This window comes from Haliotis rufescens, unplaced genomic scaffold (genome assembly GCF_023055435.1).
Source record: "Haliotis rufescens isolate VD_foot unplaced genomic scaffold, xgHalRufe1.0.p SCAF_6, whole genome shotgun sequence".
In the NCBI taxonomy this organism is placed as follows: domain Eukaryota; kingdom Metazoa; phylum Mollusca; class Gastropoda; order Lepetellida; family Haliotidae; genus Haliotis; species Haliotis rufescens.
The window spans coordinates 16,810,536-16,825,641 of NW_025964334.1; the positions used below are offsets into that span (position 1 = coordinate 16,810,536).

General features: G+C 37.1%; 1 protein-coding gene across 2 annotated transcripts; it reads left to right on the top strand.

Annotated features, from left to right (window-relative positions):
- The first annotated feature begins 757 nt into the window (after nucleotides 1-757).
- On the top strand, nucleotides 758-9,997 carry LOC124140565. 2 transcript variants are annotated; one of them, XM_046508206.2, is made up of 6 exons: nucleotides 758-863; nucleotides 2,124-2,184; nucleotides 4,197-4,325; nucleotides 4,754-4,843; nucleotides 5,239-5,277; nucleotides 6,949-9,997. In XM_046508206.2, the coding sequence occupies exons 2-6, from the start codon at nucleotides 2,170-2,172 to the stop codon at nucleotides 7,264-7,266; spliced, it is 591 nt and encodes a 196-aa protein (XP_046364162.1). In that variant the 5' UTR covers nucleotides 758-863; nucleotides 2,124-2,169; the 3' UTR covers nucleotides 7,267-9,997. The 2 variants fall into 2 exon arrangements, with proteins under 2 accessions (XP_046364162.1, XP_046364163.1); XM_046508207.2 differs by lacking the exon at nucleotides 5,239-5,277 and having other exon boundaries at nucleotides 780-863.
- The last annotated feature ends 5,109 nt before the right edge of the window (nucleotides 9,998-15,106 follow it).

Sequence of the window (15,106 nt, forward strand, 5' to 3'; positions counted from 1 at the left end):
ACTCTTTGAAAAATTAAAGGGTTTGAAACAAACACTGTCCTATTTCAAACCAAAACGGTTGCAACACACAATCAGACTCAAAATATCATGTATCAACAGAGAGCTATGAATCAAATGCTGAGAATACAGGTGACCTTTTTTTGTTAGAGTTATTTTTGTCATCCTTTTTTATAGCAATAAATTTCTCGATTGAATCTATGTTTTTTAATAGTTTTAAAAGTATATCTAATTTCGGTTTGGTTTCTTTAATTCCACTCACGTGAATATGTCTTTTTCCCATTAAAACTAAATGATATCCAGGGTTGATGTAATATGTTCGAACATGATCAGTGGGAAATCCCAAATACATGTACCTTGTAGTTATTTGGAAATTATATATTTATAAAGTACAGTCGAAAAATATCGATCCTGCTTATTCCTGCTGATTTCCTCGCATCAAACATAGAACATGTAGTACAGTCCCATTTTTGAGGCCAGGGAATAAGGCGGGACAGTTTTCATTTTCGACTGTACTTATAATAAATAATTTCCAAACAAACACACACAAACACACTCGCTCACGCATGCACGCGTGCACGTGTGTCCCACGTATAGTTTTTAAAATATTATAGAAGTCACTGAGTGAATCTCTGGAAAAGCACATATTAGCGTTTATATTTTAACATGTTTACAACTCATTCACGCTGTCACTATTGGAAGCGGCACTAAAATCCTGTTGAAGTTGTGGACCTCGTTTTGACAGCGCGCACTCACCAGCTGCTCACTTCCGGCAAAATGGCGACTATTTACATGAGCGACAGCGTGACAACGAAATAATGTTGAATGAATGACATCTGCCAGAGAGACTGCTAAAGTATTTACAGGTAACAGAGGAGTCGCGGAACGTGCGGTTATGTAGGAATGAGAACATGTAATTTCAAAAGACACATAGCGACTGCATTGATCAATACAAAATTATCTTGCGTCGCGGGGCAATTTTTCTTCTTCACAGTACTCAAAAGCCATGACATGATTTGACATCAATACGGCCTGGACTACTATCTGATTCTTGCTTTAGACTAACAGGTTAGCAAACATAATTCCGAATTTTCCATACATTTCTTCAACTCATGCGAGGTTGAGAGGATGACTTTAGATGTAGGCTTGACATGGGACGAGATGGACATTTAGATACCAGTTTAATTAGCCGAGAGGGGCGATTGGGTCCGACAACCAAGACATGACTGTCAGACCCCATCGCGGCTCACGGGTACAATTTAATTGGTGTTGCCGAGATCGACCGGTCCGAAAGTCATGTCTTGACCGTCGGACTCCATTGCGGCTCTCGCATACACTCTGCGGAACCCAAGAGCATGGCTGACAAGCTGCTGACAAACAAGGGGTATAATCAGGAAGATATGAATCCCTGATAGCTGATCCTAGCCCCAAAAAGGGATGCAACCCTTCACAGCAACTTGCAGCATCCTCAACACAGGACTACCGTTAATTGTTTGTAAATATTCAAAGAAAGGGTAACTACAGTAAACTACGTTTGTAACGAATACACTTAAGACGAACTGACAGATATAAGGAACTATTATTTGATCCTGTTCACTTGCTGTTTATATTCCATACATTTGGTTTTACAGAGCTATGGTTATAACAAATTAAAATTAGTGATGCCTTTGAGTTCGTTATAACTGTAGTATACTGTATATTCATCTTGTGAACACTGACAGGGCTCAGGAGTCATTTTATCTTGACAATATCTAATGTTTGTGGTTGTCACTTTGTCACATAGAAACATTGTAAAAATGCAGGTAGTGCACATGTACTCCGGAGCTGGGAGCTATAAATAGATTCAAGCCATTTCAGCCCTGTTTGGGTGTTTAAGGCAGATAGAATTGTTGGAATAGAACATTGGAATGGCAATAACTTAATTGTGTGTTGTCACAAACGATCGATAATCACTGGGCGGTCCGGGATGGTTAATTAGTAGGACTGTCCAAAAACAATCTGTTGAGCTTTCGAGCATCATGGCTATATCTAACCTAGTGCTGTTTGTGTTTGGAAAACGAAAAGGCGTACAATTTTATATTTCCTTATAACATGTATAAAACTCAATGCTTATGAATAATTTTCAGGAAATCAAGTGATATCACAGAAGGAGTAGAAGATTGATCAGTCAAGATGTCGTCTAAAACGGTATGGTTTAATGCTTCAGGGATTGGTTATTTATTACAAGAGGTGGGGTTTGGGTCAAAGGTTTTTATGCTCTAATGTTCTGAAAATAATGACCCTCCTCTAATGCTTGTCATAATCTTGAATGATTTTCCGTCGTACATCTTTTTCATGACCCTTCCCAAATCTGTGTAGTATTTATTATGAGCCTCCATGAGAGACTGATTCCCTCTTACTAATATGTTACTAATGTTATGGCTTTTCAGAAGTAACCTGTATTTCACTAATAGTGGGACCAATGAATCGGAACCGGGTTAGAATAAGTCTACAGCAACCCATGCTTGTCGTAAGAGGCCACTATGTTTGTCGTAAGAGGCCACTATGCTTGTCGTAAGAGGCCACTATGCTTGTCGTAAGAGGCGACTAACGGCATCGGGTGGTCAGGTTCGCTGACTTGGTTGATGCATGTCATCGTATTCCAGTTGTGTAGCTCGATGCTCATGATGTCAATCACTGGATTGTCTGGTCCAGACTGGATTATTTACAGATCGCCGTCATATAGATGGGATATTGCTAAGTGTGGCAAACACACAAAACAAAACCAATAAATAAGTAAAAGTTTTCATGCTTAGTTTTATATTATTGCAAAAATATCAGTATAAAATGTTAAAATACATCTGAAATTTAGAAAATATGTAGTTTAAAATATCCAAATTTTGACATATTTTTTTCACAATTTGCCTGCAAGGGACACTTAATTTAGAATCCTAGATAAGTCCCTGGTCAGAGTTCATCAGTGTATTTCCCAAACTACATGGGATGCAGCCATTTTGTTCCCTGAATTATTCCATTCTGTTATATACTCTCTCTATGTGTTGGTAGCATCCAGTACTCATACTACAGGGAGCAGTCATTGTGCAATATCGCAATAGTCAAGTCACAGAGCATCCTTTTAAACTGCTCTGATGTAACCTGCATCATTGCATGGAAGCAGACTTGGCGTTTAGTATTCTCTCGCCAAGGAGAAGATATTTCTGCAATAATAATGAAAATCTCTCTCTGTACCAATAATGGTGCCAAGCCCCTATTGGTACACCGGATGCCAAGCTCTGTTAATGGTATTCCCCAGCACAAGAAGGCTGGATGCCATGAAATGTTTATATGGTATGCGAATGCCAATATTTCAATGTTGAAGTTTAGTTTTCATCTTTTTTCTTGCAGCATGTGCAAAGGATAACAAATCAAAACAATATTTAGCCCTAAGCTTACAAGCATGCATGGCCATGCATTCTGGGTATGTGAAAATCCCAGTCTAGTTTACTCATACAGTAAAATATGTTTTTAACGAACATACTTATAACGAAATGACTGATATTACGAACTTATTTCTTGGTCGTGGCCATTTCCTGTATATAGTCTATATATGCTTTTAATGAACTATGGTTATTACAAGACCTGTGAGGATCCGGGGTAGAATAGGTCTTCAGCAACACATGCTTGCCGTAAAAGGCATCTATGCTTGTTGTATAAGGCGAGTAACGGGATTGGGTGGTCATGCTCGCTGACTTGGTTGATGCACGTCATCATATATTGTGTGGATCGATGATCATGATGTCAATCACTGGATTGTCTGGTCCAGACTCGATTATTTACAGACCGCCGTCATATAGCTGGAATATTGCTGAGTGCGCCGTTAAACAAGAAAGAAAGAAACAAAACGGTTATTACAAACTAAAATTAGTGGCCCCTTGGAGTTCGTTATAACCGTAGTATACTGTATATTCCTCTTGTGAACACTGACAGGGCTTAGGAGTTCCTAAAATGGATGCCAAGACAAATCAAGCGATATTCCGGATTCCTAGAGGTGGGGGTTGGCACCCTCAATAAATCAGTTTTCTGGCAAATGATTCATTTTGACATTTGCCTTGTAACTTTTGTTATGATTAATAAAGGATGTTAGTACTAATTTAATATACTGATAACTTTTGTTATCATGTAGGAACTAAGAAGGATGTAAGTACTACTTTTCTTTTCAGTATGATCCCCGTAAATTTGAGTTTGTGGCAAGGATGGGTCGAATTGTTGTGCCAAACCAGAATTCCAAGACACAAGAGCCGATCCCTGTGACATTCCGCATCCCTGAGCCCCCACAACAGGAACTGGTGGTAGGTAACACTCTTAGAACTCTTTGTAGAATGATCTCATTGTCATCTCATGTCATACCGGAGATCACATCAAAGACACACTAAAGTCATTAAACACCTGGATGGAACGATTCACCAATATTGATGCGTCCAGCCCTCATTATCCAGTGTTTTAAATCTCCATTTGATAAGGATAAATATACCTGGACCCAATCACCAAGCTTTGTTTTTAGTTTGGTCTAAGTGACCAGTGATGGCATTTTCTGACATGTCTTCTGATCATTATTATTACTGTTGTTTTTAAAAATCTTTTTTGTGTATTTATAATAATAATAATAATAATAATAATAATAATAATTATTGTTATTATTAAGTTAGTTTAATATTTAGAAAGGGTAACTTCACTTCTGCAACAACAAAGTAATTAATTTCTTCTAATGTTTTTCCAGCAAGATGTTCTCCTTGGCCGGAACATGAGGGCAGCTCCCTTTGGGAAACCCATTGACGTGTCCATTAATCTGGATGACTTTATACAAGATGTGAGTAAAAACCTTAACTAAATGCAAACATTGTAGATATCACGGATTGGCATGGATCCATCGTCTGGATTCTGGGTTAGAAACGGTCCCCAGCAACCTTGGTAGTCGTAATGGGGTACCATTTGGATGGGGTGGTCAGGCTTGGTTACTTGGATGACGGCGTGTCATCGTACCCCGATGGTGTGGATCATTGTTCACAATGTCAATCACTGGAATATTTCCAGCACTAAACAATGACATTGTCATGGTTGTTCAGATAGTTGTAAGGTGGATATTTCTGGAATTGAATTTTGTGGATTCTCACCTTAGATTATTATTGTTCTGAACATTAATTGAATGCATTGTTAGACAACAAACAAAGAAGAATCATCATGATCATCATGATTTGATTTCAGCTTCCACGTCATAGATGCAGCCTTGAGGACAATGTACATGTAGGTTCGGTAGAATAAGGAGCTTGTGTACTCTTTGTCACATGGCTTGCATGTATATACAGCTTTGTGCAGAATTAACAAAAATACTGCTTTATGCAAAATTTATAAATATACCCCTTTATGCAGTATTAACATATATGCTGCTTTATGCAGAATTTATTAATATGTCGCTTTATACAGAATTAACAAATATGACGTTTTATATGAAATTAATAAATATACCGCTTTATGCAGAATTAACAAAATATATGTCGCTTTATACAGAATTAACAAATATGCTGCTTAATTAAAAATGAATAAATATACCGCTTTTTGCAAAATTACCCTATTTTCTTGAGTATAGTGAGCACTTTTTTTTCTAAAGGGACAGGTGTGTAGAAGGGGTGCACATTATACACGCCATAATGAGTTTTGATGGGTTTTTTCCCCCCCAATCAAAGAAATTACAGTAACTCTGGAAATACCATGTCAAATAGATCTGTACTGAAGTACGCAAATTGATCATGTCATTACACTGTCTGGTTGTAAAAAGTATTCATTGTGTATCTGGACTTTGCAACCTATTGAATCAAATTTTATTTAAAATTTCATTGTTTGCATTAATCTCGGCGAAATCGTGTGTGAAGTGATCGATAGATTGCACACCTCAGCGATATTTACAGCAATCACACTCAGATTACTGCTATTGATGCCTTAAAACGAACTTTAGTTGACACAGAATAGACACACATATCATAAATGCCATACTTGGACTTGTTAAAAGTCATATTTGTTGTAGTTTGACTAATATATGTCAACATAAAGAATGTGAGCCTCAGTGATGATTCCATATGTAAACAATATCTGGCAATAGCAACCACTTATGGTTATTATCATTTTTAATATTTATAGTAAAGCTGCAACTAAAATAACACAAATTCCTACCATGCATTTCTTCCTCCTTCTTTCGATCCTTATGTGGAAACGTGCTTGAACAAGGTTTCCAGCTTCTAAAAACATGTCACCCGAACACAAGCATCACCATGGTCATCACCCAAGCAGATGCGTCACACACTGTAATCCCGTGCATAGCAACCTACAAGATGTGATCACATGACTACCCCTGCCAAATCCTTCTCTTTCTCATTGGGGGGCACGGGTGGCCAAGTCGTCTAAGGGGCTGTGATTTGCTGTGCAGAGTTGTGTCCCTTGGGCACGCCAGAAACCTATGATTGTGGGTTAGAATCCCGGTTCGCCCCGATTATGTTTCTAGGTTGTCAGCACCATACCCTGCTCGTGGGTTTCACTAGTACTGAAGTTGTAAACTTCTGAGACCTGCATCACTTGGGGCTTTCCTCCAACATTAAGCTGACACGCTGTGATATAACTGGAATACTGTTAAAAGCGGTGTTCCGTCCGTCCGTCCATCCAAACACTTTATCGCGATTTCTCTTAAACTATTTAGTGGATTCATCTCAAACTTAGTACATATAATCTGTGTTATATGGAGGGGTGCAGTCAAAAGAAAAAAAATGTTTTTATGAATTTTCCATTTTTTAATGAATTTTTCAAACCCTAACCCTATCCATTATTTAATTTGAAACTACTGAAACACTAGGCGGGTTGGGGGGATTAGTGAGCCATGCTCACTTTTGCCCTTGTTTACTTTAATCTGAAAACTTGTCTCTTCAGGATGATGGCTCGACAAGAAAAACGATGCTTAAGGAAATGATGGAGAGTCGAGCAAGGATCCAAAAGAAACGAGAAGCACAAATGCATGCCCAACAGCTGGTGAATGAAGCTCTGCTACAGAGCGAGTTGAGGGCGTCAAGGAAGCGTGAAGACATGTTGCAGAATATCATGACCAAACTTGACGAAGGGGAAAACAGATCCGGGGCGAACCTGAATAATGCCGAAATATTTGAGGAGGGTACACCACCGGAACTGAAGGAGTACATTCAGGAAGAACTTCAACGTCTTGTTCCTATTTTCAAAGAAGGTGAAACATAGAATTTCTTGTTTATCAATGGATTTGGAGTCCAGTAGCCATTAGGACCATGTTCCTGGTATGTAGTGTATTTGACATTGCAGGTTAGAGAACTAGGGGGGAATGATCAGCCAAAGATCAGATGATGCAGTGATGATACAAGCTATATATATATATACATCAGAGCACGGGTTACATGGTATGAAAATATATTGTAAGATACTATCCGATGTCTGTGCAAATTTTCAAGCCATTATGTGATATATTCAACTTATAAGATGTGTCTTGTGTTTGGGCCTCTGTCCTATTGATAATGGAATATGGCTTTTGACATGGCTAGTGTCAAATATGGTATTGTGTATGATACAACAAATTTAGTGTTGAGGCACATATAACGCAACGAAATATAGCAATACTCCCCTGCAGGCAACCGGAGAAGAAACATGTTTTCCCTTGTACAACATTCCGAAAATAATCCTTCCACTCAGGATTCATTATCAGCTTCAACTCCAGGGATTGGTTAAGGTGAAGAAAGGGCAGATAACATAGTTGATTTGATATAGAAATTACTATACCGTATTCGACGTAATAAGCGCCTGAAATGTTTATGTACGACAGATATATTTTTCCAGAATTTAATTGCCCATAATTAAGTGTGCATATAACACATGAGTGCGTATTATACGCAAATATATAAGTCTTGTGTACATTGATCAATCGGAAGGGGTGCTAATTAGGATTGTTCACTGGCCAATATATTAGCAAATATCGCCGTGGGTGCTTATTAGAGCGGGGCGCTTATTACGACAAATCTACATGTTTTAGCGTAGGTATGAATAATAGAGAATTGATCAATGATGTTTCCACATACTGGGTTATTCTAGAGTTCAACTGTTTGCCAGTTTGAGAGACTCGGTCTTACTCTTCAATGGTCCAAGAGAAAGTGTTTGTTTCGTCCCTATTGTATTTATCTGTAGCAATGGTACCTAGTGCAATAGGTACCAGTAGTATATGTTAGACCGCTCACCAGTATATGCCTATACTATATCGTGTATATCAAATACTTTACTATGTGAATATTATTAATAAACATGCTGAACGAGTGGGAATATTTGTGCTTTCCAACAGGAATTTGTACTAGCCCCGGGCTAGCGGGCTAGTGTTAATTTCTAACCCTGTTACACAAAAATAAACAGATAGCAATTTTTTATGTGTGCGAAAATTTGGGAATTGACAATAAGGAAAGAATGAACCATTCTCAAAATTAACATTTTTGTACTTTAAACCCTAGTAACCATGATTTGCCAAACAACATCCATTATTTGATGTTGGGAACATGGGTATGTCATTATTATTTATGTATTGTACCTGTATCGCATGGAATGTCCAGCACGTTCACCACAATGAAATACTTGTCATGCTGTCAACCCACATTTACCGTGGATTAGTAAACTTGGATATCCACTTTTTGTACTTGTATAGGTAGTCTGTGTGTTAGTGATACATATGAGTTTTGTCCAGCTTCCATTTACATATTTTGAGAAGATAAAACTTTTCCTTCATGAAGCCCACCTTACATGTTCCTTGGCTGTAATATAGTGATGTCATCTTTAATCCCAGTATTGATGTATTGAGACACTTGTGCACACAGTCGGTGTGACAATACTGGGGTGTCCTGATGAGACACTTGTGCACACAGTCGGTGTGACAATACTAGGGTGTCCTGATTCATCCCAGTATTGATGTATTGAGACACTTGTGCCCGAAATCGGTGTGACAATACTAGGGTGTCCTGATTCATCCCAGTATTGATGTATTGAGACACTTGTGCCCACAATCGGTGTGACAATACTAGGGTGTCCTGATTCATCCCAGTATTGATGTACTGAGATGCAGTATTGATGTATTGAGACACTACATATGTAACACTACAATATATGATCATCATTGTGCCTGGAGATTCCTCAACAGACTCGGACACATCATGTGATGCCTTCAATGTCAACTGATCAGTTCATGTCTGAGCTGATTGTCAGTCTGTGTAATTATGTAATCCACAGCAGGGATTGTTGTTCATCCAGTGAATTGTTAGGTCTAGGTTTGATTTCATACAGGATGCTTAGTTTGCTCCTTGGTAGCTAAATTTTAATAACTTATTAGGATGTTCAGTCAGGCTGGCTCAGAATCTGCCTGTCTGTGGATTCCACTTAAATTTAAAAATAATAAATTATTCATTCAGGTCTCTGTGTGAAAACAGTTCAATAGTTGTAAGTCCTCAGTGTGTGCTCAGCAACCGCTCGAGGGGAGTGAGGGATGGGAAATATTGATGATGATTGATTTCATATTTTGCCTTAGGGTTTACTGACTATACGCCTTATATGGAAATATCACTTTAAGGAGATTCCTGTAACCGTCTTGTTCAATGTGTCCACAGAAATGTCACTGAGTTCAGGATATTGTCTGTGGATTGTAACCATTGCTACCCTATATTGTAACTGCATGTCTTTCTCGGATGTACTTTTTTTACATCCTATGTATGATAAATAACGATTTTGCTTTTGCAAGTTATACTCTGTTTTGTGACGAAGAATTGCATTTTTCAATTTGCTACCCTCCACTTACATCTTACATGTTTAATGAGGTGAATAATTGTCCTGCCTTTGCTTGTGTTACATTCTGTTAGAGTGTGTTACATTCAACAGTTACATTGTTTATGTGATAACATTTTATTTCTGCTTTTATAGTTTTTAGTCATGAGGGGGGCACGGGTGGCCCAGTCATCTAAGGTGCCGCGATTTGCCTTAGGCACGCCAGAAAGCGATGATTGTGGGTTCGAATCCCGGTTCGCCCCGATTATGTTTCTAGGTTTGTCAGCACCACACCCGTGCTCGTGGGTTTCACCAAAGTGGTAAACGTCTGAGACCTGCATCTCTTCGGGCTTTCCTCCCACATTAAGCTGACACGCCCTGATATAACTGGAAAACTGTTAAAAGAGTTAAACCCAACTCACTCACTCACTCATAGTTTTTGGTCATGAGGGTCTTTATTTACATACTTCAGTGTGAAAGACTGAGTTTGCCAAAGTTGAGAAAAGTGATATTTTCATTGCAGTGAACATGACAATTGATATTTCACTGCTGTGAATGTAACGCTTTGATGGAACTATTGTCATACAATAGTGACCTCCCCTCAAATTGTCTCCTTTTATCGTAAGTGCCTGGCCCGTTCACAAACTGTTGACTTCCTTTTTGTTTTAGTTCCACATTGATAAGGCAAAATATTGACAGATGGCCATTTCTGGAGTTGATATTGCTTCATGGCGTTTGTTATTCTCTTGAAAATGTTATAAACTGTAAATTTCTCACTTAACTCGTCAATAGAGACCATTTGTTTCGCAAAGCGCCATTTTTGTTAATTGACCAGTGTGTATTATTTCGCTTCCAACATTGGTCTTGAAGTTTTCAAGAATATTTTTTGTTCAAGTTGATTTTGTATATAATCATATCTAAATGTATGATAAAGAATTTTCCCGACCCTAAATATCTTTTTTTACTTTTGTTTTTTACGAAACTATTTTTTAGTCGCAAATACAAGGGGTGCTGACCCGTCCCTGTGTGTTTGGTAGGGAGGATTAACATTTCAAGGTTTTTCATTTTTCATTAATGAAATAATTTAATTTTTATGTAGACCACGGTAGAGGAGATATTTGCAGTCATGGCTATGCCACTCATGTAAATATCTCCTTTCCCCCTGTCACTCGATGAGAGAAACATGATATTTCACTCGACACATGGAATATCCTCTATGTATTTGTCATTGCTTGATGGATGATTTGGCAAATGACCTTGTTTTTATAATATTATTTAAATTTAAAATTTATCATGGCTATTGAACTCTTCTATTTTCTTTGGAAATATGAATTTTAGCTGATGAAAATATGGACATGTATGTCTCAAATGACAGGGAACGTTATCATTATGTGTATCTGTTGGCGTAAACACACGGACATACTGTTTGTAGTATGTTTGTTTGACATTGAGGACAAGAAAAATGAATTTTGTTATTTTTTATTCTGTTCATTGGCTGAATGTAGGAGAACTGTAGCATGTAGTGAACATGACTTAGTCTTTCACTCAACAACTCAGTTGTCGACACTTGTGCCTTGATGGATATTGATGTATTGATATTTACATGAGCAGATAAGTTATGTTCTATAAGGTTTACCTCCTCCAAATTCCTAAAGTGTCCTATACGTCCTGTGAGTCCCTTCTGAGAAAGAGAGCCAATTAAAATGCTGTATTTTTCAAATGTGTCATTAATATCCTATATTTGGGAATTTGTTTTATAAATCTTTTGATATAGGGATGTTTCTACTTAAACCCAAATCTCTGAAACCATTCAATGATGACTTCATGATAACTTGTAAAAGTTACTTTAGAGTACGTAGTGTTTGTTGCCACTGGATAAAGATGCTTCTTGTTCAAATGACATTACTTAAATCGGATGTGGATGTGACTCTCGGACAATAATATATCTTTTGTCTGTTTTTATCATGAACCTTATTATGATGTTTTTGTTTGTAAAGTGGCAATGCATAGCAGCATACTGATGCACTAATGATAAAGAAACTAGAAACTGCTTGTTAATGTGTACTGGTACATGTGATGTAGAATCTCCACACACTGATATATCTATACCTATGAACACAGAGAAATCAGTGCCATGTACTGCTGAAGAGTCCTTCATGCACAGGCTGGACTCTGTTGGGATATCTGGGGTCATATTACAGATAGGCCACACCTTTTTCATTTTATGCTTCATGTACTTCTTCCAGCTTTTCCACAAAAGTTTGGTCAAAATAAAAATATAAATAATGTCAATCATTTATTCATTTCTATGAAAGTCATTTTGCTGTGTAGTTAAAACTGCAGGTGGCCTCTTGTATCACTGATGGTGGTGTAGACATCGAATTTATATGGAACATTTTTTATTATATAAGAGGGTCTATCATTACCAGTGGGACACATCATAAAAATATATATTTTTATGTTTAATTTATATCTTAGTCCGGCTGTTTTTCAGTAGGGGCGGCATGCCTGTGAAACGAAAAATATAAAATGTGTGGACTTATGACTATTCTGTTTTCAGCACATACATATGCTGGGGTATTACTGTTCTGTATAAAGTGGATGTTTTTGCACTGCACATGTTACTAATTATAATGATATTCTGATTTCTTACTTCATTATTGTTTTATAGAAATGAAAGAAGTTAATTTTAAGATTCAAGGATTATTTTTATTACATTTACTTTCTTAACCTTATTGATGATGTCTTTGTTTTTATTTATGGTTATTGTTCTCTGCTAGTAATGCTTGGATAAAAAGAAAAAAATATTATTACAAATTGGTGTCTGAATATGAGAATAGTATCAATAAGGTGTGAGAAAACATAAATTAATGTCTATTGAGTGTTGAGTGGAACACACAAACAAGTATTCTCTTATGTCCCAGTAGGATATTTCTATGTTAGATATTTGTAAATCCTACTGTATGAATATTACAAGAAAATGTTTACAGCTGGTTACTTTTGGCATTTTGGTTTTCTAATCCATCCAAAATGGAACATGAATTTGAATCCTTGCCATTTTTGTATTGGTCTGTGGCCGATCATTAAACATAACTCGAAGACTTGCCTGATTTTAAGTGATGCCAAATTTGTCTCTGTATTGTTATGTCAGGAGATGTTATTAATTCTTTTGATTAATAAGAAAAAGTTACAGTTTCATGGAAACTCATGACCCATACAGTTTCCTGTTTTTAGAAAAACAGAAGGAAATATTGAAATAAGAAAACTGATGACTGATATTAAAAAAATGTCCACGACGTCCAAAATGTTCAGTCATGTTCTGAATGTTGTAATATTCTCTTATATTATTTATAACATAATACCACACACTTCATACGCTATTATGACGGCGGTCGGGTAGCCTAGTGGTTAAAGCGTTCGCTCGTCACACAGATGACCCGGGTTCGGTTCCCGACATGGGTACAATGTGTGAAGCCCATTTCTGGCCTCCCCGCCGTGATATTGCTAGAATATTGCTAAAAGTGGCGTAAAACCATACTCACTCACTCACTCGTACATTATTATTGTTGAGAAACAGTGAATTCATGTAGTTTGATACTGGAGTGTGTGTTTAGGAGTTAGAATGTTCGATTATTACAACAGATAAGCATTACTGTGATAAATTTCTCGCATAATATGTCACATATATTTTATTTTAATATATTCTGTTTATGTTGTTGTATATATCCATATCAATAAAAGCACTATTGTTATTATTTAAGAAATCAAAGTGCTATGGTATGTATGTGTTGAGTAATGTAAATGTGTACCAGATGTTTTTAGATTTCAGAATGAAGGAATATTCATAAACTTGTTTCAAATCACTTACATTTTGAAATAAAACTCAGATCAGAAAGTTTCTATGAACAAGAAGGTAATAAAACTTATACTTGCATGAAACTTTTCACATGAATATATGTTTTGAAATACTTTTTACCACTATGAAACTCAATCTCTGTTAATAAAATTTTGTGGACTCATTGTTTTGCCTATGTTTGTAAACATACATATATGTACATGCATTAATTCAGGTTAATCACTTTGTCACCTTAATGTACTGAAATGACCATCTTCACTTCTTACAACAAGCATGGGTTGCTGAAGACCAATTCTAACTGGATCTTCACAGGGGGGACTGGGGATTAGATAAGCAGACACACTTGGTCCACTTGGCTTATTCCGTTATGTATTCAGGTCCACTTGGCTTATTCCGTTATGTATTCAGGTCCTCTTGGCTTATTCTGTTAATCATTCAGGTCCACTTGGCTTATTCCGTTATGTATTCAGGTCCACTTGGCTTATTCCGTTATGTATTCAGGTCCTCTTGGCTTATTCTGTTAATCATTCAGGTCCACTTGGCTTATTCCGTTATGTATTCAGGTCCTCTTGGCTTATTCTGTTAATCATTCAGGTCCACTTGGCTTATTCTGTTATGTATTCAGGTCCACTTGGCTTATTCTGTTAATCATTCAGGTCCACTTGGCTTATTCCATTATGTATTCAGGTCCATTTGGCTTATTCTGTTAATCATTCAGGTCCACGTGGCTTATTCCATTATGTATTCAGGTCCATTTGGCTTATTCTGTTAATCATTCAGGTCCACTTGGCTTATTCCATTATGTATTCAGGTCCATTTGGCTTATTCTGTTAATCATTCAGGTCCACTTGGCTTATTCCGTTATGTATTCAGGTCCACTTGGCTTATTCCGTTATGTATTCAGGTCCATTTGGCTTATTCTGTTAATCATTCAGGTCCACTTGGCTTATTCCATTATGTATTCAGGTCCACTTGGCTTATTCCGTTATGTATTCAGGTCCACTTGGCTTATTCTGTTAATCATTCAGGTCCACTTGGCTTATTCCCTTATGTATTCAGGTCCACTTGGCTTATTCTGTTAATCATTCAGGTCCACTTGGCTTATTCCATTATGTATTCAGGTCCATTTGGCTTATTCTGTTAATCATTCACGTCCACTTGGCTTATTCCATTATGTATTCAGGTCCATTTGGCTTATTCCCTTAATCATTCAGGTTATTCCAAGTTCAGATCTACATATCTCCCTTTCTTGTATAATGACCATCAATCAGAAATGTTAATGATAAATGTTATCAACTCACCAAATAAACATGTTATTTTTTCAGTGGCTACTTATATAAAGCATTTCTTTACTGTCAGATCCAAGAAGAAGAGGTAATTTCTGCATATTCAGGTGACATCATATTAGTATCAGTTGTA